The 25,887-nt window shown below is 39.2% G+C and overlaps 1 protein-coding gene across 6 annotated transcripts in view; it reads left to right on the top strand.

Annotated features, from left to right (window-relative positions):
• CSNK1G3 (casein kinase 1 gamma 3) overlaps positions 1 to 25,887 on the top strand; it is a 75,914-nt gene that overhangs the window by 5,720 nt on the left and 44,307 nt on the right. For 4 of the 6 annotated variants that reach the window (XM_070742856.1, XM_070742852.1, XM_070742854.1 and 1 more), the window contains exons 3-5: positions 5,875 to 5,945; positions 11,812 to 12,229; positions 25,160 to 25,200. In XM_070742856.1, coding sequence (XP_070598957.1) covers positions 12,058 to 12,229; positions 25,160 to 25,200 — 213 coding nt within the window. In that variant the 5' untranslated portion in view covers positions 5,875 to 5,945; positions 11,812 to 12,057. Of the gene's footprint in view, positions 1 to 5,874; positions 5,946 to 8,483; positions 8,604 to 11,811; positions 12,230 to 25,159; positions 25,201 to 25,887 lie in introns of all 6 variants that reach the window. The other 2 variants (XM_070742851.1, XM_070742855.1) reach the window with 1 other exon arrangement.

Genomic DNA, 25,887 nt, shown 5'->3' with positions numbered 1-25,887 from the left:
ACCTTAAAGCTCTGTTGGGAGAATTGGTGCTAGTCTTATGGTTGGCGGTCACCACAACATGAGGAACTATTAAAGGGTCGCAGCATTAGAAAGTTTGAGAACCACTGATCTAGGAGGTGTATTGATTCCTCATCTCCGATTAAAAAAATGCTAAATGCTCAAATACTTTCTCTCCTAGAAAACCTCTTTATTAGAGGCAATCTGATTCTGGTTATTACAGAATCAGAAAGACCTTTTTCTTGGTCACAAAGTTGTCCTAATGTGAGCTAGTATTCTGATAAGTCTTATAAGCTATATTATTCTCATAAGCCTTCATTGTAGTTGGGGATCATGAGAGTTGAAATCCAAAATATCTGGAGGATGTCTGGTTGCATATCTTTTGAGTTAAGATTATAATAATGTTAAATGAATCTGTAAACCATCATTAATTTAGCTTCTGTATTGATTCATTGTAATATAGTTTATTGTTTAGTTTCACAGTCTTTGAAAATAAAGTGTTATATCGTGATATGTGATCTTTTAAAAATACAAACAAATAATATATTTGAAAACATTGTGTTTCAAAAAACTGTTCATATCTTCAGTGTTGTGTGGTTGCAGGATTGTGGGTCTTTCAAAATTATTCCATTTTTTGTTGTTGCGGTATAGTTTAAATAAAACAGGATGACAGCCCTTAGGCCCTGAAGCTACCAGTGACCATAACAAATTCTTATAAATTTTATTTTCATTTTGAAGTGGAAACTCATGAAAACTATTGTGTATTCCAAAGAAAACCATTGAACTTCAAAACCTACCCCACTCTGTTTCTCAGATCAACCTCAGATCTGTTACATTTGGTTACCAGTTTTCCCACAGCTTGAAATAGCATTATGCAGTATCTGTTCTTAAGATTATGCACCACGCTTTACCATGACTAATAAGATTTGTAAGGAAAAAAATCATAATGTTCAACTATCACGCTATTGGGAAATCTCAGTATATCATTACTTCCCAAAGTAAAAAAAAAAAAAGTTTCTGAACATAGTAGCTGTTCCAGGAGGGAACTGTGGGGATTTATTCAATAGTTTTTATATTTAAATTGGGGAATAAGCTTTAAAGAAGATTTACTCCTTTTTCTTTACATAAGTTATTTTAAGTAAACAGCAAAAAAGAAATGTCTTTTCCTAAATTGAAGTAATTTTATTTCACTGACCAACATGAACTTTTCCAATGAAGCTTTTATCGTGTAGTTGCCCTCCCTGATTCATAAAATTTTACATAGAGCCCAGTGGTTTTTATTGTATTCATTAGCTGAGAAAGAAAAGACAAGATGATATTTTGATGGCTAATTCTAATACCCTATCCCAAGTTAAAAGGCTGTTTTGAGTGTAACAATCTGGGATTGGGGTGGGTGGGTGGGTTAACTAATGTTTGGAAATTTGGAAATGGAAAATTTCTAATGTTTCTTGGAAACATTTTCAGAAACATGAATAATATGGACTATGTACTATGTACTAAAAAATGATCTACTTACCTACCTACCTATCTATCTATCTATCTATCTATCTATCTATCTATCTATCTATCTATCATCTATCTAATCTATCCTCTTGAGGTTTACATGTTACTTCTGTAGATTTTCAGAGATAATCTCTTAGGCTTTATTATAAAACTCCAGGAAAACTAAATTGGTTATAAGAGCTTTCCCTCTCCTATTTCACTGGCATTTGTTCCATCTAATTTAGGCAATAGTGGTATTTTTCCTTTTTTTTTAAATATATTTTTTATTTTTTCACAAACTTTACATCCATACATATACCATAATATCAAAACATTACATACACATTTATTCAAAATGTCATAAACAAATATCCTAAATTTGCACCTTTTGTACTTTTATCTCCCATCTGTTTTCCTTCTATATTTCATATTATTCCCTTCCCTTTATATCCCTCTCTTCCCTCTTCCTTCTTTTTCCCTCTCTGTCTTACATACTTCTCTCCTCCCTCTTTCCCCTTCCTATCTATTTCCTCTTCTTCCCTCTTGTCCTTCCTTGTGGTATTTTTATTTGTGTATTAACCTATGACCTTAATATAAAATGGCTACGTTGCAAACATAAGTAGCATTTATGTACAATGGTATTTTAAAAGTTTGTGAAACCTTTTGAATGTTCAATATTTCTGCATAAATATAACCTAAAGTTATGTTTTCCATATATCCTAAAACAACCCAATTAAGTGAGTACAAAATATACTTGTCCGTGTATTTATTGAGAAAAATGTATTTTCCTACATACAGGTATTCCTTGATGTATGACGATTAGTTGAGTTACTGTTTGAAGTTATGACAGCAGTGGATAAAAGGACTTAGAATGAGAGTATGCAAGGTTCTGGCCATTACAGACTCCATGAACAAAATCTGGGCACTTAGCAACCAGTTTGCACTGTAGTGTCTTACAATCATGTGATCACTATTTGTGACCTTGCAAGCTTCCCACAAGCAATGTTGGTGGGTAAGCCAGCAATGAATCTTGCAAGTTGCTTTGTTAAGTCGCCAACCTCTCTTGCCTTTCTTTGCTCCCATGCATCACACCCTTTCACTCATCACACCCTGTGTCTTCTTCCCCTGGCCTTGCAGCAGTTCCACAATATCAGCCCTTCCAGAGAGGAAACATGCCATCCCTAAACCAGATAGATCCAACTATGTCAGTCCTAAACCAACTAGAAAGCCTGACTTGATAAGCTAATTCTACTTTATTGTAAGGATACATTAGCATAATCTTACAACTCTGAAGGTATAAACTTTGCACTTACAACCACCTGATCAATTAAGTCAGGTCCTGACTTTTCTTCAATCATTAATTCATTGAGTTCAACTTTCTCTCCTTTCTTATCTGATTGTTTCCCAGGCAGCATTTCTTCCCCTCATCCTCCCAAATCAGGCCACTCAAACTGGTGGCCTGCAAGCCAGATACTATCTGGGCAGGCCACTAAACCCCAACTCCACAGAGGCAAAAAACATCCTGATATGTCACAATATGCCCGTGATGCAAATGGGTTTGATAAGACCAAAATAGAACTTTTTCATAAACTTAATAAACTTAAGCACCATTGTCTAAAGAATTAATGAATAACATTTTGAGTTGAACTAGTTTTATAATATAGTGTGGATTTGCCTTTTTGGGAAATATTTAATAGGATATTGAGCTGTTGAGCTTTAACACTCTGCTCTGGTTGTTAGCATCACTGTGATGTGAATAAGTGTGATTATATTGTTTTGAATGGGAATGAGTGTGGTTATGGTTTTACGACTTGGGTTTTTAGAATAGTTTTATTATTGGGCTTTAGAATTGTTTTTTGTATTGGGTTTTTGTGAGCCGCCCTGAGTCTTCGTAGAAGGGCGGCATATAAGACCAATTAGGAAATAAATATTTAAAACTAGAAAATTGGATTTGTTCTATATTTAAAACACACTAATACAATCCATTGTATTATTTTATTCATCTTACAAGCATAAAAATTTAAGGGTAAAATACATAGTTGTATCCTAGAAGATTTTCAAAAAGTTTTTGAACTTTTTTTTTGTCTCAAACTCAGCATACTTTGAAAAATCTTACTCCTATGCCATTCTCATTTCTTGGGGTTATAAAAGGCATTCTTTGGGTTATAAAAGGGTTTTAAATCATGCTTGGTCATGTATGTAATTTAAAATATGCGATCCTATCCATTTATTGTCATTACTTTGGCATTAACGTTTGAGCAAACAATCATAAGATTGTACTGTAAATGTTATACATTATCTTAGAATGTTCAGATTGTTTGAATGAACATTTGAAAGCATAGCAACTAATGTAACAAAGACATCAGTGACAAAGTTTAAACAGTCAGATGTAATGTTCTGCCCCACCTCCAGCTGAAAAAATGTTAACGGGCTTTAGGCTTTGTATAATTGTATTGAATATAAGTTGTTCATCCTAAACTGGGGAAAACACCACAGGCCATAAGGTCAAAACTTCACAAAGGTCCCTCACCCCACTCTATATTCCTAAACAATGAAGGGTTATAGAAAACATTTAAAGGTGTTCAGCAGGGTAATTAATTTGAGGAAGGAGTATATTTCTGTTTATTTGTTTCCTATGAAACTGATATTCCATTACTGATTGCCACCTGTTATAAGTGAATGGTACTTCCAGTTCCAGTCATTTTGATAGTATACACATGACTTACTTAGAATGTCAAATCTCTATCCAGTTGTGCAAAGGGGAAAAAGATATTCCTGTTTTTAGTTTCCAGAAATTATATACAAATAGCACTAAGCATTTCATCTTTGGACTTCTTCAGTAATGTGATATTAGGTTACCCTATCCCCTACTTGTATACCTCTTTGTACTTACATTGAATAGCATTTGTGTTTGCACTCTGATTGCCCATCATAAGGTGAAAGAGCTGTTTCAGCTCTTTGTAGTTATTTTGGATTCACCACTGTAAACTGTAATCTGCAACAACCCATTCTTACCCACACTGGTCCCAATATATAGTTCTTTGTATAAATCTGTTTTTAAGCAAACACTTTTTATTGTTGTAATTTTCTGCTTTTGCTGTTGTGTCAGCATTTACCAAGTCAATTCAGATTTTATTGTAAGTAGCCCTACTTTATCACAAAGTAAAATGGAATTATTATAGTATTTTTTAAAACATTAGTTGCATGAAATATCTAGGCAATTTGTAGCAGAATTATTTATTCTAAACAATAGAGGAGCCACAGGGAAGGTCACAAATAGTAGTCATGTGTTAGGCCCTTTAGTATTGCCATACCTTTGAATGGTTGGTTGCTGAATAAATGGACATAAATACTACCTGTACAAGGAAACTCTGCAAGGCTGTTTGTTGGTGGAATTTTGGAAATAGTATAAGGGCAGACTAGATGGACCATGAGGTCTTTTTCTGCCGTCAGTCTTCTATGTTTTTATGTTTCTATGTCAATATTCTGTTCTTGTAGCCTGCATAAAGCAAGCAAAACAATTAGAGCATAAATTTCTGTCTGCCATATCCTATATACCCCATTCCATTGCTCGTGTTCCCACATATCTGTTTTGTCTGTATTCCAAAGATACCATCTGGAATTTCAGTAGGGTGTAGACCAAATTGAGACAGCAGTTCATAATGTATGTCTCAGTATGATACTTTTAAAGCTTTGATTACTAGGAAAAAATAGAAAACATTTTAAACTACCCTGTCTTCCCCAAATCCTGTTTTTCCATGAAGTGATTCCTATGTTCAGTGTACAGGGGGCAGACAAAAAAATGGAAACACTTGACTTTTTGGCATCATAATGTTTGAACATGTTCAAATCAATCAAAACTTGACATATGAAATATACTAGATCACACAGTTCTAGTTAATACTGAAAGCCTAAAAAGGTATAGATCTTGTCTTTGCAAGAATTACACTGATTCTTCATCAGGCAGATATGTGACGATGATAGCTCTCTTTTAAGCATGTTCAAATTTTGTTAAGCTAACTGATCTGTATTTTCCTGGATATTCATCCCATTTATTGCTTTTTGAACCTCTATCACTTTAGCTACCTGTCAGTCCCCTGGCATGAATGCCAGGTTTCAGTGACAAGAAAGGTGACCAACATGGTTGAAATGTATTATTGTGGAGTAATACAGGAGTAGAAATCTACAAAGATCAGAAAGATGTTTACAATAACATTTTCAGTCAAAATACATTGCCAATGTACTTTTCCTATTAGCCTACATGTGTACACATATATTTGATATGGCAAATTGTAGGGTATTAATTTTACTAGGAAGTATTTATATTACATTATTATGTGTATTAAAATACTGAATCATGTTTATTGCTAATCTTAAGTGAATTTTTATTTTCAGATGCCATGCACATATAAAATTGTGTATAACTTGTGATGAGAAAATATGAAAAAGGTGGAACATTTTCTTGGGTGAGTGTGATTCATAAATTATCTTATTTACAGAAGGGTGAAGAAAGGACTCTTAGATAATAAGTGTAGTTGTAGGGAGTTCAGCAGAAGTGGGCTCTAATTTTTTTTACTACCTGTTCTGTGGGTCCGGATAGGTGGGGATATGTGATTAAGTGGGCATGGCCAACTTGACATCACTCAAACATACTCAGTCACATGACACCTCTACCCCACCCACCCCCCATCTATCCATGCTCACTGAAATGGTGGTGAAAATTTTTGGGACTCTGACAGAAGGAAGTACGGGGAGGGAAGAGATGGGGAAAAACTCCCCCAAATAGTCTGTTGGAGGATTTAGGGTGTGGAAAAGCCATTAAATTTCCTAGAAGGAATCGAGGGATTCAAATTTGAAGCCCAGAGGATACGCCTATGTTTATAAATCCGGAGGGCAAGTGTGCGGGAAGACAATGGGAAGGAAATGGTGAGAGATAGGAAAAAATGCAGGTGAGGCTCTGAACTGTGCAAGCAGGGAAGGAGGAATGGAGGAAATTTCACTCCATCCTGGCTTGGGACAAGGGGCAGAGGAGAAACTGGCTGCACCTCCATGTGCGGCGGGAGCCATGGGAAATTTCAAAGCCCAGATTGCGCATACATGCTTGTGCCCTTCAGTCACATGTGTTGCCCTCACCCCACCCTGGGTTCCTCCTATTGGGCCTTAGATGCAATATTGGAGGAGATCACTAAAATACCTGGAGCAAGTAACATCAAAATGAAGCAATGCAAGCAACTTCATTCATCTCTCTATCAATGTGTGTCCATTATATTCACACATACGGATGGCACATGCATGCATACAAAACCCCCGTAAAAAATCCTAGTTGTGAAAAAAAATCTGGTTTGGGATTTGGGCCGGAGAGTTCTTCAGCTGACCCCCTCCTCTCTGCACCCCTCCCCGGCCATATTTGTTTCCACGTAGTTTGCATGTGGAGAGGTTTTCTGACTGTGGGCCACAAGATGCGCATCTTTCCAGAGACTGGCAGCTCCAGATCTTGTGGCTTTTTCAGAGTTTTCTTTAAAAAAAGCCTCTCCAGACGAGCTTGAAAACTTCCAAGGTTGTTTCAGGAGGGAGCAGCCAGGCAGCGTTCTCTCCCCTCTTCTGGCGCCTGCAGCCTCATAGCCTGCAGCAACTGCTGGCCCTTGCACAGTAAATAAAAACTTGTCATGAGTTCAAGGCCTGTGCAGCTGCTAGCTAATTCAGACAGCAAGGAGGTGGGTTGAGATTTGCCAGCGACCTGTGTACCTAATACCAGAGTTGGACAGCAAGGAGGCTGGAGAAGACTTGGATTTAGCCAGGCCCTCAGTACCTCCAGAGGTTGCCACGAGAGGAGAAGAAGAAGAGGAGCCTGTTCTCAATGTGTGAATGAGCAGAGCTGCCAAAAGGCAGGAATGGCACCTGAGAAGGACTAGGGAGTAAGGTTTGGGGATAATTGACCACTCCCATAGCCTATTTAAGCAAGGAAAACAGACATCTTGTGGGGAACATCAGCAGAGGGCGGGTCTTCAGTTTAGACCTAGTCTATAGCGCTATAGGACAAAGTGATCCCATGCGTTGAGTCTTGAGGCAACGTACAGGAAAGTGTCTGATTTCCCCAGCGCTTGACAGAGACGGGCAACTTGCAGTCTCCTGTTAGCGTGCTCATTGGCTTTGTTTGTGGAAGCCGACAGGGAAGGTTGTACATAGTGATCACTTGACTGTGGGTCCTGCAGCTGTTGTAAGTGAGAAACTGGGGCTGTGACGGCCAAATTTCAAATTTCAGGATCACAAGTCTCCCTCGCTCAGTGACATCATAACTTTGAAAGGCCTCTGAATAATAATAGTAATATTATTATTATTATTATTATTATTATTATTATTATTATTATTATGTCAATACAACATAGCAAATGAGATCACTATGCTGGATTTCGTATTTCATCACCATTCGGGCGCTTCCCAAGCACCTAAGACTGCATGATGTAGCGGCGAATTATGTTTGCCGATCCCAGTAAAGCGGCCTTTTGCAATTGACAGATGGAGATTTTGTCAATTCCGATGGTTTTCAAATGTCCGCTGAGATCCTTTGGCACTGCGCCCAGCGTGCCAAGTACCACTGGGACTACTTTCACTGGTTATGCCAGAGTCGTTGCAGCTCGATTTTTAGATCTTCGTATTTCACTAATTTCTCTAGCTGCTTCTCCTCATTCTGCTGTCCCCTGGGATTGCGATGTCGGTGATCCATACTTTCTTTTTTCTCCACAATCAGGATGTCTGGTGTGTTATGCTTCAGAATTCGGTCAGTCTGAAGTCGGAAGTCCCACAGTAGTTTTGCTTGCTCATTTTTGACCACTTTTTCGGGCTTATGATCCCACCAGTTCTTTGCCACTGGGAAATGGTAGTTCCGGCACAAGTTCCAGTGGATCATCTGTGCCACAGCATCATGTCTATCCTTGTAGTCAGTCTGTGCGATCTTTTTACAGCAGCTGAGTATGTGATTGATTGTTTCATCTGTTTCTTTACAGAGTCTGCACTTTGGATCGTCTGTTGATTTTTCAATTTTGGCTTTGACAGCATTTGTTCTAATGGCCTGTTCTTGTGCCACCAGTATCAGTCCTTCTGTCTCCTTTTTGAGTGTTCTACTTGTAAGTCATGACCAGGTCTTTTCTTTATCCATTTTGCCTTCAATCTTCTCGAAGAACTGGCCATGCAATGCTTTGTTCTGCCAACTGTCCATACGACATTGAGTTACAGTTTTTCTGTACTGGTCCTTAGTTTACTTCACCTTGAGAAGCTTCCTATTGTTGCCCTCCATCAACGCTGACTCTTTGCTCTCCTTCACATAGTCAGCTAATGCATGCTTCTCTTCTTCCGCTGTCTGCTTCACTTGCAAAAGTCCTCTGCCGCCTATTTTCCTTGGTAAATACAGCCTGTCATATAATAATAATAATAATAATAATAATAATAATAATAATAATAATAATAATAATAATTAAAAAAAATTGCATTAATATGCCGCTCAACTCCAAACGGACTCTGAGAGGCTAAAAACAGTTATAAATACAGTGCAAGTAAAAAAAGCAGTAAAGAACATCAATAAAATCACATATATCATAAAACAAAAAACATGCGTACTAACAATCAATCTATTCCAGGCCTGCCGGAAAAGCCAGGTTTTGACAGCTTTTCGGAAGACCGGTAGAGAGGAGATAATACGAATTTCTGGGGCAGTTGATTCCACAGGGTTGGAACCGCCACAGAGAAGGCTCTTTCCCGAGGTCCCGCCAACCAACATTGTTTGGCGGACAGGACCTGGAGAAGGCCAACTCTGTGGGCCCTTACTTGCTGCAGCAAGGGAGGAGGCAGTCCCGTAATAGTGGTTGTAACCCGAGGAATACTTGTTATTAATGGAAATACCAAAAGATGTGTTCCAAAAGAAAATGAAGACAAAGGGATGAAATGGATTGTAAAAATGCATTGGTGGTGTTTGTAGGACTAGGTGATAAGGGCAGATGGCAGTATTGATTAGATGGACAGCCAAAAGGGAAGGATTGGGGGGAGTGGATAGGCAAGCAGGGATTTCCAGAGGGGATAGTTGAGATTTGAGTTTTTTAGTGATCAAAGTTGGGAATGGATTGGATTGGAGGGCGGGATTTAATTATTTATTGTATAGCACATTTACATCATATTTCAGTAAAAAGAATACAGGAGTAAAATTGAGGGGAATCCTTAGCTGTTGGGATCACTTAACAATGGCAACAGAAACTGTCTGTACTGTTATCACTAAGCAATGTGGCCACATGGCATCATACTTTATGACTGCATTGCTGAGTGACAGAAATTCCATTGATAAATCCAATATTACCTGCAACCGTTTTTATCTTTTCCAAAACATTCCATTTAGTCAAAACAACTCTTGTATTGGTGATAGGTTAGCATCATTATTCAATATGGATTACACTGAATTGAAATTAAGTTTAGCTAATATTATAGTATACAGTGGTACCTCTTCTTAAGAACTTAATTTGTTCCGTGACCAGGTTCTTAAGTAGAAGAATTTGTAAGAAGCAATTCTTCCCAAAGGAATCAATGTAAAAGCAAATAATGTGTGCAAACCCATTAGGAAAGAAATAAAAGCTCCGAATTTGGGTGGGAGAAGGAGGAGGAAGAAGAGGAGGAGGACAGTTGCTGCCGAGGGAAGAAGATGAGGAGAGGGGAGTGAAAACAATCCAAAACTTTAAGGCTTAAAAAAAGAAAGAAAGAGGGACTCCGAGACGGCGAGGAAGAGCACACACTTCCCTCCATTCGCTCTGGGCTGCTAAAGCCTCCTTAAGCACCACCCGAAGGCTCCTCTGGCAGCCCAGAAAAGCCCGAGATGGCCAGGATTAAAGGGGAAATGGCAGGAAACTGGCCAGGCCTTCATGCCACTCTCAAATTTCCTAGGGAATTTTTCCGGGCTCGGGTTCTAAAGTAGAAAATGGTTCTTAAGAAGAGGCAAAAAAATCTTGAACACCTGGTTCTTATCTAGAAAAGTTCTTAAGTAGAGGTGTTCTTCAGTAGAGGTACCACTGTACTTCTATGCAGATAGGAGTAGTAACTTGAATCATGACACTTGCTTTTAAAAAGCCATTATTTCAGAAATTGCAACTGCAATGGGCAAAAAGTACAACAAACAGTGTGCTTAATGCCTTTGGAAATCCAGACAATTGGATTATGTACAAGAGGTTAAAACAGTTTGAATGGGGGCTGTATTGCAACCTAAGGTCCACAATATTTGTAATCAACCTACAACCTAGACAGACTTGTACAGTGGGCCGAAACAAACAAAATGAAGTTCAATGTAGAAAAAAGTAAAATCCTGCACCTAGGCAAAAGTACCCTCAAAACACGCGTACAAACACCACACTCACCATAAGTGACTGTGAAAGGGATCTTGGAGTCTTGGTGAATAACCAGCTAAACATGGGCCAGCAATGTTCAGCAGCGGCTAAAAAAGCCAACACAATCCTAAGCTGCATGAACAGGGGGATACACTCCAAGACCAGAGAGGTAATAATACCACTCTATAAGGCCCTGGTCAGACCGCACCTGGAGTATTGCATCCAGTTCTGATCACCACACTTCAAAAGGGATATAGAGACTCTGGAAAGGGTGCAGAAAAGAGCAACTAAAATGATAAAGGGACTAGAGACCAGGCCATACGAGGAAAGGTTACTGGAACTGGGCATGGATAGTCTAGTAAAAAGAAAGGCTAGGGGGGACATGATAGCTGTATACAGGTACGTAAGGGGTTGCCATGGAGGGGAGGGGGTCACACTATTTTCCAGGGCACCAGAGGGCTGGACGAGGCACAACGGTTGGAAGCTGACAAAGGAAAGATTCAACCTGGAGATAAGGAAGAACTTCCTGACGGTGAGAGCGATCAACCAGTGGAACGGCCTGCCAGCGGAGGTTATCAGCTCCCCAACTTTGGACATTTTCAAGAGGAGATTGGACTGCCATTTGGCTGGGGTGCTGTAGGATTTCCTGCTTAAGCAGGGGGTTGGACTCGATGACCTGTAAGGTCCCTTTCAACTGTAATAATAAATAACAAAAAATAAACCTAACTGCTAAAATCAAACTTGATCTGTACAGTTGTTTTGATTTGTGCTCATGTGAATTTCTGCAACTTAATTGCAGTTTGGTGTGCATTATTCTGAATAATTATTTGTGGTATCTTTATTGCTGTTTTTCATTGCAGGCATTTTAATAGCCTGTGCATAGCTTTTATTAAGTGTTTATTGGTTTAACAAAATCTAATTTTCTGCTATATGCAACACAATTATTTAATAAAAGGTTATTTTTTTTTTACAGAAGCACTTTAAACTGTAAATGGTGCTGATAGAAGATCTACTGAGATTTTGCTGTAATAGCTACCAGTGAAAAACACTTTGCGAATGGGATGAATACGCAAAGAGTGACTGCCTGCAGCAGCTTCATAACTCACAGTAACTAAGTGGAGCACTTAACTAAGGATGTTTTCAGTTCGACTTTACCCCATTTGACTTGGCGTGCCTTGATTGGGGGAAGACATTCAAAGTGGAGTACCATAAACTTGATATGGATAAAAAAAAAGACAAAGACAAACTGGATGATAGAATGGCAAGGCCAAGTGGACGCTCAAGTCACAATCCACGTAGCAGCTCATCAAATTCTGGTGTATTAATGGTTGGACCTAACTTCAGAGTTGGAAAGAAAATTGGTTGTGGCAATTTTGGGGAGCTACGATTAGGTAAGCTTTTCCTTATCTAAACAGTCCAGTAAAAACTCCTAAAGACAATGTATTTTAAAGAATAATTTCATTTGCTAGCACATTTAAAATCAGATCCACTTATATTTCTTTATTGACAGCTCTGCCACTATTATGTTTGATCAGGAAGTATTAATAATATAGCACCAGGTTGGATCTTTGGAGTTATTCACACATAACATTCAAGTTGGGACTTTAAACTACAATCTGTTGAACCATTATAGTCAGTTGGGCCACACTTCAGAATAAAACATATTGGGTATAAGGTTGAAAAGATAATCGAATAATTTTTAGCTATTCCTAATGGAAAACAGAAATGATCAAGCAGCCTATGTTAGAATACTGCTTGTTTAATCTTAAACTATACTTTCCAAACAATTTCCACTAAAAGTTATATTTAATGGGCCTGTTTGAAGAAATATATACTAAATGGTTCAATCTAGTGTTAAAATTAACTTTGTAATGTATTAAGAAATTATGAATTCAGTTTTATTGTGACATGGAGTTATAATCTGATAGTAATTTAATTTCAATTCTAGTTTTCTTGAAAATACTTCTGCAAATAAATGTAATTTTGGATCCACGATTGAGCCCAAGATAGAAACTTCTGAGAGAGCAGTTCAGAATAATGTTTTGTATGATTTCGTACATAGCTCTAAGCCATGTATTGTTTTAACTATGGTTTACTAATAAATTATTGGTTTGCATATCATGCTCATCTATTACTATATTTATAAAACATACTGAATTGATTTATTCAACTGTATAATCTTCCTCACTCACCAAAAAACCCAAAATTGTAGCATAAAAAAAACAATAGTCAAAAGTGCTTTTTTGGATGGGTGAAAAGCAATTTAGGAAAATAGAACTTTATAGAGATGTAATTGAGAGAGTAAGATTAAAAAAACCCCTGCCATGTAAAAAATAAATATGGTTGGACACAAAAATGTTCTTTATTAAAAACATTTTAAACAAATTGGCCAAAACTTAGTGAGGAATACAGACAGAAGATAGAAAGAAGGCAGAAAGGACAAGAAGTACTGAGTAGATTTAAGATAATTAAATCAGATAGCAGAAACTGACAACAAAATGAACATTAAAGGAAATGAAATAAGGTAGATCCTGAGACAGAGTGTGTGGTAAAACGTATCTATAAAAGAAAGCTGAAGAATAGCAGGAAACAAATTGGCAGCTCTTCATACTGTGCATGGCGTCGGACCAGATTACTTACGGGACCGCCTTTTGCCGCCTGAATCCCAGCGATTGGTTAGGTCCCACAAAGTTGGCCTTCTCCAGGTCCCGTTGGCCAGACAATGTTGTCTGGCGGGGCCTAGGGGAAAAGCCTTCTTGTGGTGGCTCCGGCCCTCTGGAATCAGCTCCCTCCAGAGATTCGATCTGCCCCCACCTTCCTCGCCTTTCGCAAGAGTCTTAAGACTCACTTAAGTCACCAGGCAGGAGGGAATTAGATCAACCCTCCCTCCCCCTTTACTAAATGTGATGTGTGGTTGTGAATGAATTGGCTGACTGATTTTAATATATTGGAATTTTAGTTTGAAATTTTTAATTACTTACGGTAGATTTGTTGTTTGCATTGTTTATATTGTATCTTGTGAGCTGCCCCGAGTCTTCGGAGAAGGGCGGCATACAAATCTAATTATTATTATTATTAATAATAATAATAATAATAATAATAATAAACACTACTGCTTGGATGTAAATTATTGTGAAAATTTTGAATTTGAATAGTGGAGTGATGCTTTTAATTTGATGATGAAACAACTGCAGATAGGTTACCTAACAAGATCCCATGCATAGGAAAGATGAAATTGGTACCATAACCTGGATTCCAATGGTGTGTTGAATCTGTGTGCAGGGTACATGATAGTAAAAGGGATTTCTGGGAAAAGGGATGTTGCTGGATCTAATTATTTGTCCAACATATTGATATGAAGACAGGTAAATTTTGATTAGTGGGGCTAAACCATCAAATAATTGCATTATTCAAATTCACAGTATTCAAAGCAATATTTCTGCAATAGATAGTAATTGATTCCACCTCAATGGTGATAGGCAATGGAAAATTGTAAACATAAATATTTATATATGTATGTATATGTGGTATGTATGCGTGTGTGTCTATGTATGTGTATGTAATGAAATACATTCAGAAACTAGATGTACTAGTACAGTGATGGTGAACCTATGGCACGGGTGCCACAGGTGGCACACGGAGCCATATCTGCTGTTGCCCTAGCTCAGCTCCAACATGTTTGCCGGTCAGCTGAATTTTGGCTCTGATAGTGTGGTTCTAGCTTCCAGAGAGTCTCTGTGGGAATGGGGGAGCCTTTGAAGCTTGGGGAGGGCGAAACACAAGCTTACTGGGCCCACCAGATGTTGGGAAATAGGCCGTTTCTGGCCTCCACAGGGTCTTCGGGGGGTGGGGGAACCTGTTTTTCCCTCCCCAGGTATTGAATTATGGGTGTGGGCACTCGCACATGCACAATAGCACCCACCCACACACTTTTGACACCTGAGGGGAAAAAGGTTCGCCATCACTGTACTAGTAGATTATATAATAAGTTTAAAAATTAGATTAGGGTTAGGTTTATTACTATTTATTTAGTGGCAAACAGCTAGTTGGACAAGGGCCCTAAAGATAAGCAGATTTTTGCAATATTTAAGTCTTTTTCCAATAGTTTTACTTTTGCACCAAACTCTTGATTTAGCCTTATTTATTTATCACTTACCGTATTTAACAAAGTGATATTCCTATTCAATTTCAACTTTTCATTCCTGTTTCTTTTAACTTTCGTTGTCTTATTGCTCTCTTCATTTTATTGCCACTGTAGTGAAAAGAAAATGTATATATTAGCAGAGCGTTGTTTTAGTCTCTGGTCCAAACTACCTCAGTGTTGTTTAAGAATTAAAAGGAAGGGATAATTTTCATTGAATACAGACGAAATAGAACTCTGTTACAATTGTTTACAGAAATCTTCTGGGCAGTGTTCTTATATTCCTTTCATACATGAACATCCTAGCAGAAACGCCAATAGAGACTCGGTGCTTCCAATTTTAACCTAACCAGCATGGAAAATAAGAGATGTAATAAGTTATGCTTCAGGAAAGATTCCTCCCCTGTGATGTACATTATGGCTGTTATCTTGTTATTATATATACTGTACTATACAACCATATGAAATCACAGCTAGTTGGTGTTGTCTCACATTCATATCAGGTTCTTCCCAAAATCTAGGCTGTGCAGATCAAAGTAGATAACTGTAAATTTTGTCAATGCACAGATTTTGTCAATGCACAGGTTTTCTAAGTGTCATGCCAAACCTTTTGGTATGACTTCCAAATGTGCTGTACCATGCACAGTAAAGAAATAGTTAAATACCTGCTATCCAAGTAATACAGAAAACCTAAAATCAAAACCAACAGTAACAATAAAGACAACCTCCCTCCCATAATTATGGTGAACAATAACTTTCCCAAAGCTCTCTGGAATATCACCTTTATTAGTATGTGTGTATGTATGGGGGCTGTCTAACTTAAACAAGGAGGTTGTTCCAAAATATAAGTGCCCTACTTGAAAAACTACTTTCAAGTCTCATCTTCCTTCACCGCATGAAATTGGGATATTATCAGCATATTCTTCTGAGATTATCTCTCCTTGGGCAAAGGAACACTCCGTGCCAAACCTATATAATGTTTTATAAATAAGAATTAGTACTTCAAATTGTGCCCAGAAACCTAATGGTAACTAATTCAGATCCTGCAAGATTTTGTGGTAATCGTCTACTTAACAGCCATAGTAAGCCCACTTATTACAAGTTGGGATACTACTTAATGTAGTTATAAATTGTGGCAGTCATTAAGTGAAGTGTTCATGTGATCACATTGCTGAATGACTAAAATTGTGATGGTATTTCCAGTTAGAGTGTGGGAAGGAGAGAGAGAGGCGTGAAGAGATTAGCTAGTGTCCTTGCACCGCAGGAAGTGACAGAGAACTGATTTCCCCTAGAATCCCTGAAACCCTTACCTGAAATTCTTACAAATAGACATGCAACAATAAAGAACCTACTCTGATTAGGTGGTTGTTCCAGTTCCTTGAGCCTGATAGAAATCTTTGCTATTCCTTTTGTGGTCATTGAGGATCACCAGGTGCCTCAGAATAGAGGAGGCCCTGAGATGCCTGGCACAGTCCCATGTCTGCACTGCAGCACTTCCACAACTTCCACATGGTCTGCCCAGATCTCCCAGGACTTCCCTGTCCTCCAAGTACCTTCTGAAGTACCCCAGATAAGGTGGAAGATAAGGGAGGGCGGGTTCTTCAGCATCCCTGTGGTTGGTCATAAGGATGGTTGGATTACTAAGTGCTTGAATTTTGTTCACATGACTACAACGGATATAATTTCAGGTAAAGGCCATAAATCTTTTCATTCAGTGCTGTTGTAATTTCAACTGGTCAAATGTAATTTCAAACTGGACAAGGAGCATTACTTGCAATACAGTATTCTGGTAATGTAGCTTTACAGTAAAGAAGAACTAGTTTTTCCTGTTTTTCCTGATTGGTTTACCTGGGGAGGCTGACATTATGTCAGCTCCCCTTTTAGAAAAAGTATGGTAATTCCAAACATTCCCTGTGAAAATGAATGGGAATGTTTTTTTCCCCTCCCCTCCAAGTAGAAAGTCTTATGTCTCTAAGTTTGACCTACTTAATAAAGGTATCTCCTAAGCTAGTGAAGTAAAACTCACCACATTCATTGATAATTGTTTTCCCTGTCAACTTTCCTGTAACTTTATAGATCATTAGATCATTTTATATGTCTTACACTCTAGAACACAAGAAACTAATCTTTTGTGCAAGATCTCTCTTCAGGTAGATGAAAAGTGCTTGTCTATTTATGTCTCTATCTCATCATCAGTTTTTCTCCAGTCTCAACTTTAAAGTTTCTAATCCCACAATCATATTTATTTCACTTCTCTAAAACTATTACGGTTTCTCCATCTTTCTTAGAATATATCCAGAACTAGAAGTTAATCCACAAAAAATTGTTTAAAAATACTAGTTCTTCACAAATCTGCACTGATTTTTGTAATTACTGGAGTTTCTCTACCCTGAATTTGTTTACCTTTTTTGAATACCTTCTGTATAATTTTTTGAATACTTTATAATTCTAATTTTATGTCTTTTTGTGACCTGATTTACTTTCCATTTTTAACATGTTTTTGTTTTGGTTTATTTGTTTTATTTCTTATCTTTATCTTTTGGCCTTGGTCTGCTTCTGCTATCTTTTTGTGGTTGAAATTATTTGCAATTTTATTTAAGTTTCTCCCCTTTTTTATGAACTCTCAACCTTTTCTGCATTATCTTCTCCCAGCATAGCATTAAATGTTCTCAGCAGCATCACTATCATTGCTCCCTTAGATTTCCATCCCTTCTATTGCTTGTGTTCTTTTGAACTAACTGTATCCTCAAGTTTTCAATATTTCAATTATGAGAGTTATATCATTTTATCTCAGGTTATACATATTAAAATATGTTTGTTCCTCTAAACCTAAATATCTCACATGGAAATTATTGCTGCATCATTATATTTTCACTTCTAAAACAAATTCATTTTTTCCAGCACCAAGGATATATTTTAACTTCCTTTTTTTCTTACCAATGGAGCCAGAATGATATAAACTAGATATATGCAACAGAACAAACAAGAGTTTTTTAATGTCTTGGTGTATTTTTAATACATCTTGTTTCTTTGAGTCCTTGGTGGAAAGATTTTATTGCCATGATGATTCAACAAACAAAACTTCACAGGGCAGAAACAAATCGCTCTTGACAATGGTTATTTCTACTTGACAAGCAGCCAAGTTTGTTGGACTACCATATAGCTGTTTCTACCACTTTCATCAAACACTATGAATTACATAAACTTGATTTAGAGGCAGAGTTCAGGAAATAAGATGTTTTGATGTGTGATTCAACCCTTGTATTTAATTGTTTTCACATATCCATAACCATTGTCCTTATTTCATCTCAGTTGAACAAAACCTGAGATATTCAAATCTTACTGCAAAGATTCTTTTTAGCTATTTAATGAAAGAGGTTTGCAAGCCCCACAATGTTTTGAAGAAGGCTGGTCTGAATTTAAAACTGAGTAACCATTATTTATTACCTTTGTGGAGAATATTTAGAGTGGTCTGGTTCTTTAGATTTGAAGACACAAGGATCCTATATAGAACATATTGTAGACTTGAATGTAGTACTTTTCTACAACTTTTTGAACTAAATTTGCTACTATACCTGGTATTAGAGTATCAAGAGGCAGTTAAATGATATCTGGAAAAGGTGCAGCTGCTTTAAGAAATAATATTCTAGTAGAATTTAGTATTTTTATTTGTTATTCACTTTAACTGAGCAAAGAGACCTGTTTTTTTTAAATAACAACTTTGTCAGGATCTTCCCTTTTCTCGTCTAATACTTTATTCATTGCATCGCACTGGGTCTTCTTCTCCCTCTCCCTTCAATCCTCATTCTGAAGTGTTCTAAACCTGATTTGTAAGACTTCCTATTTTGACCTGGTAGAGATGCTGTGTTTCATACAGTTACTTTTTGCTTAACTAGCATTCCAAATTAGAATAGCACAAAATAGAAGTATCCCTGCGATGCAATCAAAATTTGGGCATTTGGGGCCTACTGGATTTTACAACCACAGAGTGTACTTCCATGGCCACTACTTGTCTATTTGTCTTCTTTCAGTGGCCATATGTAGCTTTGTAAAGAAACTACTTTGCAAAGGAACTACTACCCCCGCAGCAATCCCATCAACTAAATCTACATACCTATCCAATCAACACTATTCGGCTGTGATAGATGGTAGTATTCACGGCCCCAGGCCTGCCAGCACAGCCAGGTCTTCGGAGACCAGTAGAGTGGGAGCAGTATGAACATCTGCCGGGGGGGGGGGGGGGCAGCATTTGTGAGTTTTGGATTATGACTCAAAATATCCATAACCTAGTGCAGTGATGGCTAACCTTTTTATTGCCCACCCATGTGCAGCAGTGTACAAGTGTGCGTGCCAGCACCGATAATACGATGCACCTCCTGTGCATATGCGTATGACCACCTGCACACTCTGCCCATGAATGAGCCCCACCCCACACATGCATGTGCATTACCCGTGTATGAACCCCACACCTCTGTTTGGGGTCTGGAAAGCCGCCTGCACCAACCTTTGCCAGCAGAAACAGCCTGCCGCCACAGCCTCTTTTTAGACGTGGCGGCCAGCTTCGTGCTCTGGGCAGTAGCAAGCCTGCCTGTCATGCCAGGTCTCTCCCTGCGGCAGCCCATGTGGATCCCAGGCAGCTCAGCTTTGGGGCCTTTCTTGGCACAGGCAGGCAGGCGCAGGTGAGTGACTGGTGGCAACACTCCTGTCTGGTAAGGGGGTGAACGTCCTGGGGCTGCATGTGGACATAGACGGCATGACTGGTGCACACGCGCGCTAAGAGGAGCTGCCAGGTGGGCCTACATGCATGGGAAATGAACTTCTAGTTTCTGGTGCACGCATTTGCATCGGCCAGCTAGTCGTCTTGTTACTGGTGCGCATGTGTGTGCGACAATCAACTGGCTGGCTGATCTTCCAGTTTCTGGCACTGCCACACATGTGAAGGCCAGCTAATCGACGTGTGCACGTGCGTACCAGTAACCAGAAGACTAGCTGGCTGGTGCACATGTGTGTGCCAGAAACTCAGAAGAGAAATTATTTATTTATTTTATTTATTTATTTATTAGATATGTATGCCACCCCTCTCCGAGGACTCGGAGCGGCTCACAACAAAAACAATACAAATCCAACACTAAAACGATTTAAAACCCTTAATATAAAAACAATCATACATCTCATACAGACCATGCGTAAAATGGAAGCAGCCCAGGGGAATCAATTTCCCCATGCCTGATGACAAAGATGAGTTTTGAGGAGTTTGTGAAAGGCAAGGAGGGTGGGGGCAGTCCTAATCTCCGGGGGGAGTTGATTCCAGAGGGTCAGGGCCGCCACAGAGAAGGCTCTTCCCCTGGGTCCCACCAGACGACATGTGGGCATTGCCACATATGACAGGTGATACGGCTCTGCGTGCCACAACTGGCACACTTGCCAGAGATTCACCACTACAGACTTCGCTGATGGTCCTCTGCTGAGTGCAGTCCAGGCACGTCTTGGCACTTGGAAGACCAGGTTATTGCCATGCACCATGCATGCACATGGCAGAGATGTTACTTTCTTAGTGCTGAAATGGGAGGGAGGGAGGAAGGAAGTTAGCTCTGTCTCCTCATGTCTCAAGATTGTCTTGCCAAGCTGGTGACAGGGAAGCTATTAATGAGTTTTCCTTAGGCTTTTAGACGAATGAGTAGTTCACAAAGAAGGAAATGGATAGCTAACTTGTACTATTATACATTATTTAAAGAAGCTATGGATAATCTCAAATATTGAGGGATACAATATCTCCTCAGGACTTTATAACTTAGCTTAATTTCTTATGGAAACAAAGGAAAGTTAAATGCTGACATAGAGTTGTATAAAATTAACACCAGCAAGAATAAAGGCTTTTGGGGAATCAGTTTTAATTCCTTTTATTCTGTACATAATTATTATCCATGATCATTTAGTGAAGCTAAGTGGGAGGACAGTTTGGACAATTAAAAGACAGTACTATGAGGTCAGTTATTGTATCATGCAGTAATTACAACCTTTTACCGATGAGATAGAGGTAACTATTTATAATTGTTGATACAAAGGATAGGATAGAATAGAATAGAATAACAGAGTTGGAAGGGACCTTGGAGGTCTTCTATTATTATTATTATTATTATTATTATTATTATTATTAATTAGATTTGTATGCCGCCCCTCTCCGTAGACTCGTCCAAACCCCTGCTTCAGCAGGAAATCCTACACCACTATATGCTGACATTGCTAAAACCTAACACCGACTGTTTGACTGTTTTGTACAAAATGACTGTTGTACAAAAAGGTCTATTACATGCTTGAGAATTACATAGCACATACATACATATTATGACTGTAATCAGAGATGGACTGCACTTGCTTTAACAAAGGGTTCACTGGTTGTGAGTGCACTCGCTTCACTTGTGTGTGCCCCTTTGGGAGAAAAATGGAGCTTCAAACAGGCTCCTAATCAGCTTAGGAAGCTCCGTTGAGAACAGCAGGGCACCGCAGAACACAGCTGGGTCAGACAATGAACCAGAAAGTAAGTTATAAAGCGATAGAATAAAACAAGGGCAAATCCAATGAAAAATCAGAGCTAAAGGCTTGTTTGAATCCTTGCAACCATGCAGCAGTCCACCACTTCGTTGGAAGCTTGCTAATAAGACAATTTTCAATCACATTCCATTCAAAATGCCAAAGATCATAGAATGTGACAGACGTGAAACCATATTTTTGCAAGGCCACTCTCAAAAACAAACTGGATATTCAAGATTTGCTATTCAAGCTGTAATTCACCATTTCAGATCTCACCAGGCTCAAGCTTGACTCAGCCATCCATCCTTCTGAGGTGGGTAAAATGAGGACCCAGATTGTGGGGGCGATATGCTGCCTGTAAACCATTTAGAGAGGACTGTAAAGCACTGTGAAGTGGTACATAATTCTAAGTACTAATGCTATTAAAAATTTGAGAGCATGAGAAGTCAAGACAGAAAAAGGACTGGAAATCCAGGGAAACTTTGAAATTCTTATGAGAAGTTCCTCAAAGTTTTTACTTTGAGAGACTGGAAGGAAATGGCTCAGCATCTAGCATCTTCATCAGGATGTATGGTTGACCCCTCTACAGTCTGAGAAGCTTGATTGGGGATGATTTTGATTGGGAAATGGAAATGTAGCAATCAAAAAACCACTTTTGGGGAACATGGTTAAAAGGCTAAGGTATGAGAAAGCTCACTAAGGATAATTGGAAAAGAATATTCTGAGGTGATGGATCCAAATTTGAAAGTTTTAGCAATAGAGTTGGAGAGAAATGGAGGAATGAGTTGTTGCGGCCTTCAATGAAACATGGTGTGGGGGGGTCTGTCTTGGTTTAGGGCAATGGTTCCCAAATCTTTCAATCCACCACCAACTTGGTGCTACAAACTCATCTTCAGTGGCCGCCACCCCTTTCAGGTGTGTGTGGCTTGATAATCAGGTGACTGGGTATCTTGTAAAATGTCATGAAACTCACTTAACAATGCTCTTGCTTAGCCACCAAAATTTTGGGCTCAATTGTGATCATGTCTTTTCCTTCCTTCCTTCCTTCCTTCCTTCCTTCCTTCCTTCCTTCCTTCCTTCCTTCCTTCCTTCCTACCTACCTACCTACCTACCTACCTACCTACATCTTTCTTTCATGGGAGCGTGTGGATCCGACCGGTGCTCAGCTTACCTTCCTGGCAAGCTTGGAGACCATCTGACACACCCATCTGCCAGCTCTCCACTTTCTGCCTGCCCCGCCAAGGTCCCTGCCAGCCCGGAGCCCAACAGAACTCCATAGATGCATGCCCTGATGCTTCCCAGCCTGCAAAGTCCCGGACGTGAAGCTTGGAAGCTAGAGGGGTGGCAGAAACCGCACTCCAGCAACGTCAAGTCCCCTGGCATGTGCCATGCCGGGAGCATAATCTCCGGGCTGGTGGAGGGGCATACAGAAAGTGGAACACCAGTGGATGAGAATGCCGGGCAGTTTCCAAGCCTTGCCAGGAAGGTAAGCCAAGCACTGGCTGGGCCCATGTGCTGCCGCCTGTCCCTTGCTTCAGCTGTCTCCTGAAAAATTTTGTGTGAAGTGGCAGCGGGTGGAACTGGGCAGGACAGAGTCCTTGGTGCAGCAGACCCCGGTGAGGAAGGCTGGGTGAGGAGTGCAGCTGATTGTCTTGTCCTGTGGAGTGGATGGGCTGAAAGAAGCACGGTTGAACGGGGCCAGGGCAGCATAGCCTATTATGCTTTTTCTTGTCCTGCTCTCCCTCCTGGAGGGCCGCACATCCCTCCACCAATCCTTTGTAAAACCAACCACCCCATTTCTGCAAAAGCAGAGCCCTGCAGGGGTGCTCTAAACAGTGGAGGGATAAGCTATAGAAAAAGACGCCTTCCTCCCATGCCAGCTCTGCGGGACTTGGGGCTCTAAAGCAGCCCACTGACTTCCAACCCGGCACCGCGGTCTAAGTTCCCAGCATGATGCCAGTGGTTGGCTGGGTTGATCTGAAAACCGAGCAGGCAGGTGGCTGGTTGAGAAGCCAGTGGGCTGCTTTGGAGCCACAGGCGTCATGGAGCCAGCAAAGGTGGAAGGCGGTCTTTTCTGCAGCATCCCCCTCCCCTCTTTGGATCACCCTGCAAAGAGGGGTTCTGTGGCCGCATTTGCAGCAGCCCCTCTCAGCATCTGCATTTCCAAGGGCCGCTTGCCCACCCCTGGCCAGGCTAGGCTTGGCGCTGTCCTCAGAAGTCAATTGGGTGTGTAGGACCACCAGGAAGGTTGTGTGGAAGGCCGCCAAGCATGGCAGGACTGTGGAAAGGGAATAGCCTGCTACTCCCCTTGGCCACTGCCCCAACATGCTTTCCTTCCTTCATGTGGCCTTCTGCTTGCTTGCCTTTGCAAGCACAGTGGCAGGTAAAGCGGTAAAAGTGGGTATGGGTGGCGGGGACATGGGGACCTGACTGATTTGGGGGTGTGGCCAGCCAGCTGTTGCAATCGGTATGGCAAACCCCCCTTGCCCCCTTAGTGTCCCCTTGCCACCACCCTTGCCTCTTAGCGCCTCCCTAAATCACCCCCCCCCCCCAGGAGGTGGTACCATCCTCATTGGGAACCCTGGTTTAGCACTTCATTTCTGCCAGTGGTGTTGATGATATTGTCCATATTGATGGGATCAGATATGCTGAAAAATACAAACAAGTTTTAATTCATCATGCTATTCCGTTTGGAAAATACCCAATTGGGGATGGGTTATAATTATCTCGTAAGTATACTGCTACTACAGTTAAATCATATTTAGCAAGAAAAAACAGCTGATTGGACAGTCATGGGTTGGCCTCCACAGATCAGAATATTATAGGGGCAGTATGGGATCACCTGAACAGAGAAACGGAGAAAGACAACTTGAATCTAAAGAAGAATCCTTGGAAATGCTGAAAAAAGCCAGGTATATACCAGAAGATTACCTCAGAAAACCTCAGGACAATCTCCCCCAGAGTTCAAGATATATTTAGAGCCAAGGGAAGTCACACTAAATATTGATTTTTTTTGCCTGAAGAAGCCATTTTGTTCTGAAAATGGTTGTGTATATAAATTTTGCGTACATATTTCCTATATTTTCCATTTGAATCTTAATACAGAGACCGAAAAATTCATTGAAACAAAGTGGGTGGTGGCCTTGGACTTTTGCACAATAATGTACATATTGATAATATACTTGCTGTGGCTTGTTCTTCCATTAACATAATGGGATAATTCTTCACCTGTACTCCCCCTTTCACTCATTCCTACAAATCCTAATATCCCTATTTTCAAGCTTCCAAACAAGGGGTAGAGAGAGGGTCTTTTGTGCACTATGGAAGAAAGGTGAGAATTAAAAACAAAATTTTAAGGTATGCATTGCTGTTTTTTAACTAAGGTAACATTTGAATGTATTAAATTGTTAGCTACTATGAGGACAGGTAAAAAATATTAAAATAATGTTCAGACATTGAAATAATAAGATAAAGCAGGAGACTGAATTATATTAGAGTTTTTTGATCTGTAAACTAATACATGTTAGTTTTGCTTAAGTTATTAAATATGTTTACGTTTTTTGTGAAACTTTGAAGATTTGACTAATAAGATGAATTTATTATATAGAGAGTTATACATTCTAACATTTCTGTTTTTCATTTTTTTAAGGAAAAAATTTGTATACTAATGAATATGTGGCAATTAAACTGGTAAGTTAACATTAGTTATTATTTGAGATAAAAATGGAAAAGATTTTCCAGAAGTTAAAAAAAAATCGTTGAGCTTTTTCAAATAATTTTAGTGGAATACAGGCTTTCTTTTATGTGGATATCCCTCCTTCACCACTCTTTTAGATTTTAAATTAGAAGACTGCAAGATATAAATCATCTCAAATTATATACTTTAACATGAAAGTCATAATAAAGAAACTCTGCTGATGCTTTACCATGTTACATAATAAGAGGTTTGCCTCATAAGATAATTCTGAAAGCAATATAATTTCATTATTCATATCTGAATAACTTATTTCTTAGGATTGGAAGAAAAGTATTTGTGTGATTTTAAAAAGTGAGACTATTTTCTTGTGAACTACATTTTCCTTTATGCTTTCAATTTACTTTTCATTTCTATAAAGTTAAGAAAAGGTAACCCAGGAGCAATATTGTATTTTCCAATCTCTTACAGGATTGATCATTAATAATTAAATGTTAAACAATATGGCAGTTGACATTTTAATGTAAGAAATATGGAACACCTTTATCCCATATTGTAATTCAATGCAAAAGTTATAAACATTTCCAAGATTGCAGTGTACCTAAACTCTTATTTCTGACTGTATAAAGAAAAAAAATTGATATTAAGGGGTGAAATGTTTGAATGTGCATGCTTATATTTAT

This window comes from Erythrolamprus reginae, chromosome 2 (assembly GCF_031021105.1).
Source record: "Erythrolamprus reginae isolate rEryReg1 chromosome 2, rEryReg1.hap1, whole genome shotgun sequence".
Lineage (NCBI taxonomy): Eukaryota > Metazoa > Chordata > Lepidosauria > Squamata > Dipsadidae > Erythrolamprus > Erythrolamprus reginae.
Note: the sequence above shows the minus strand (reverse complement) of the source record. Positions and strands in the feature narration are given on the sequence as shown.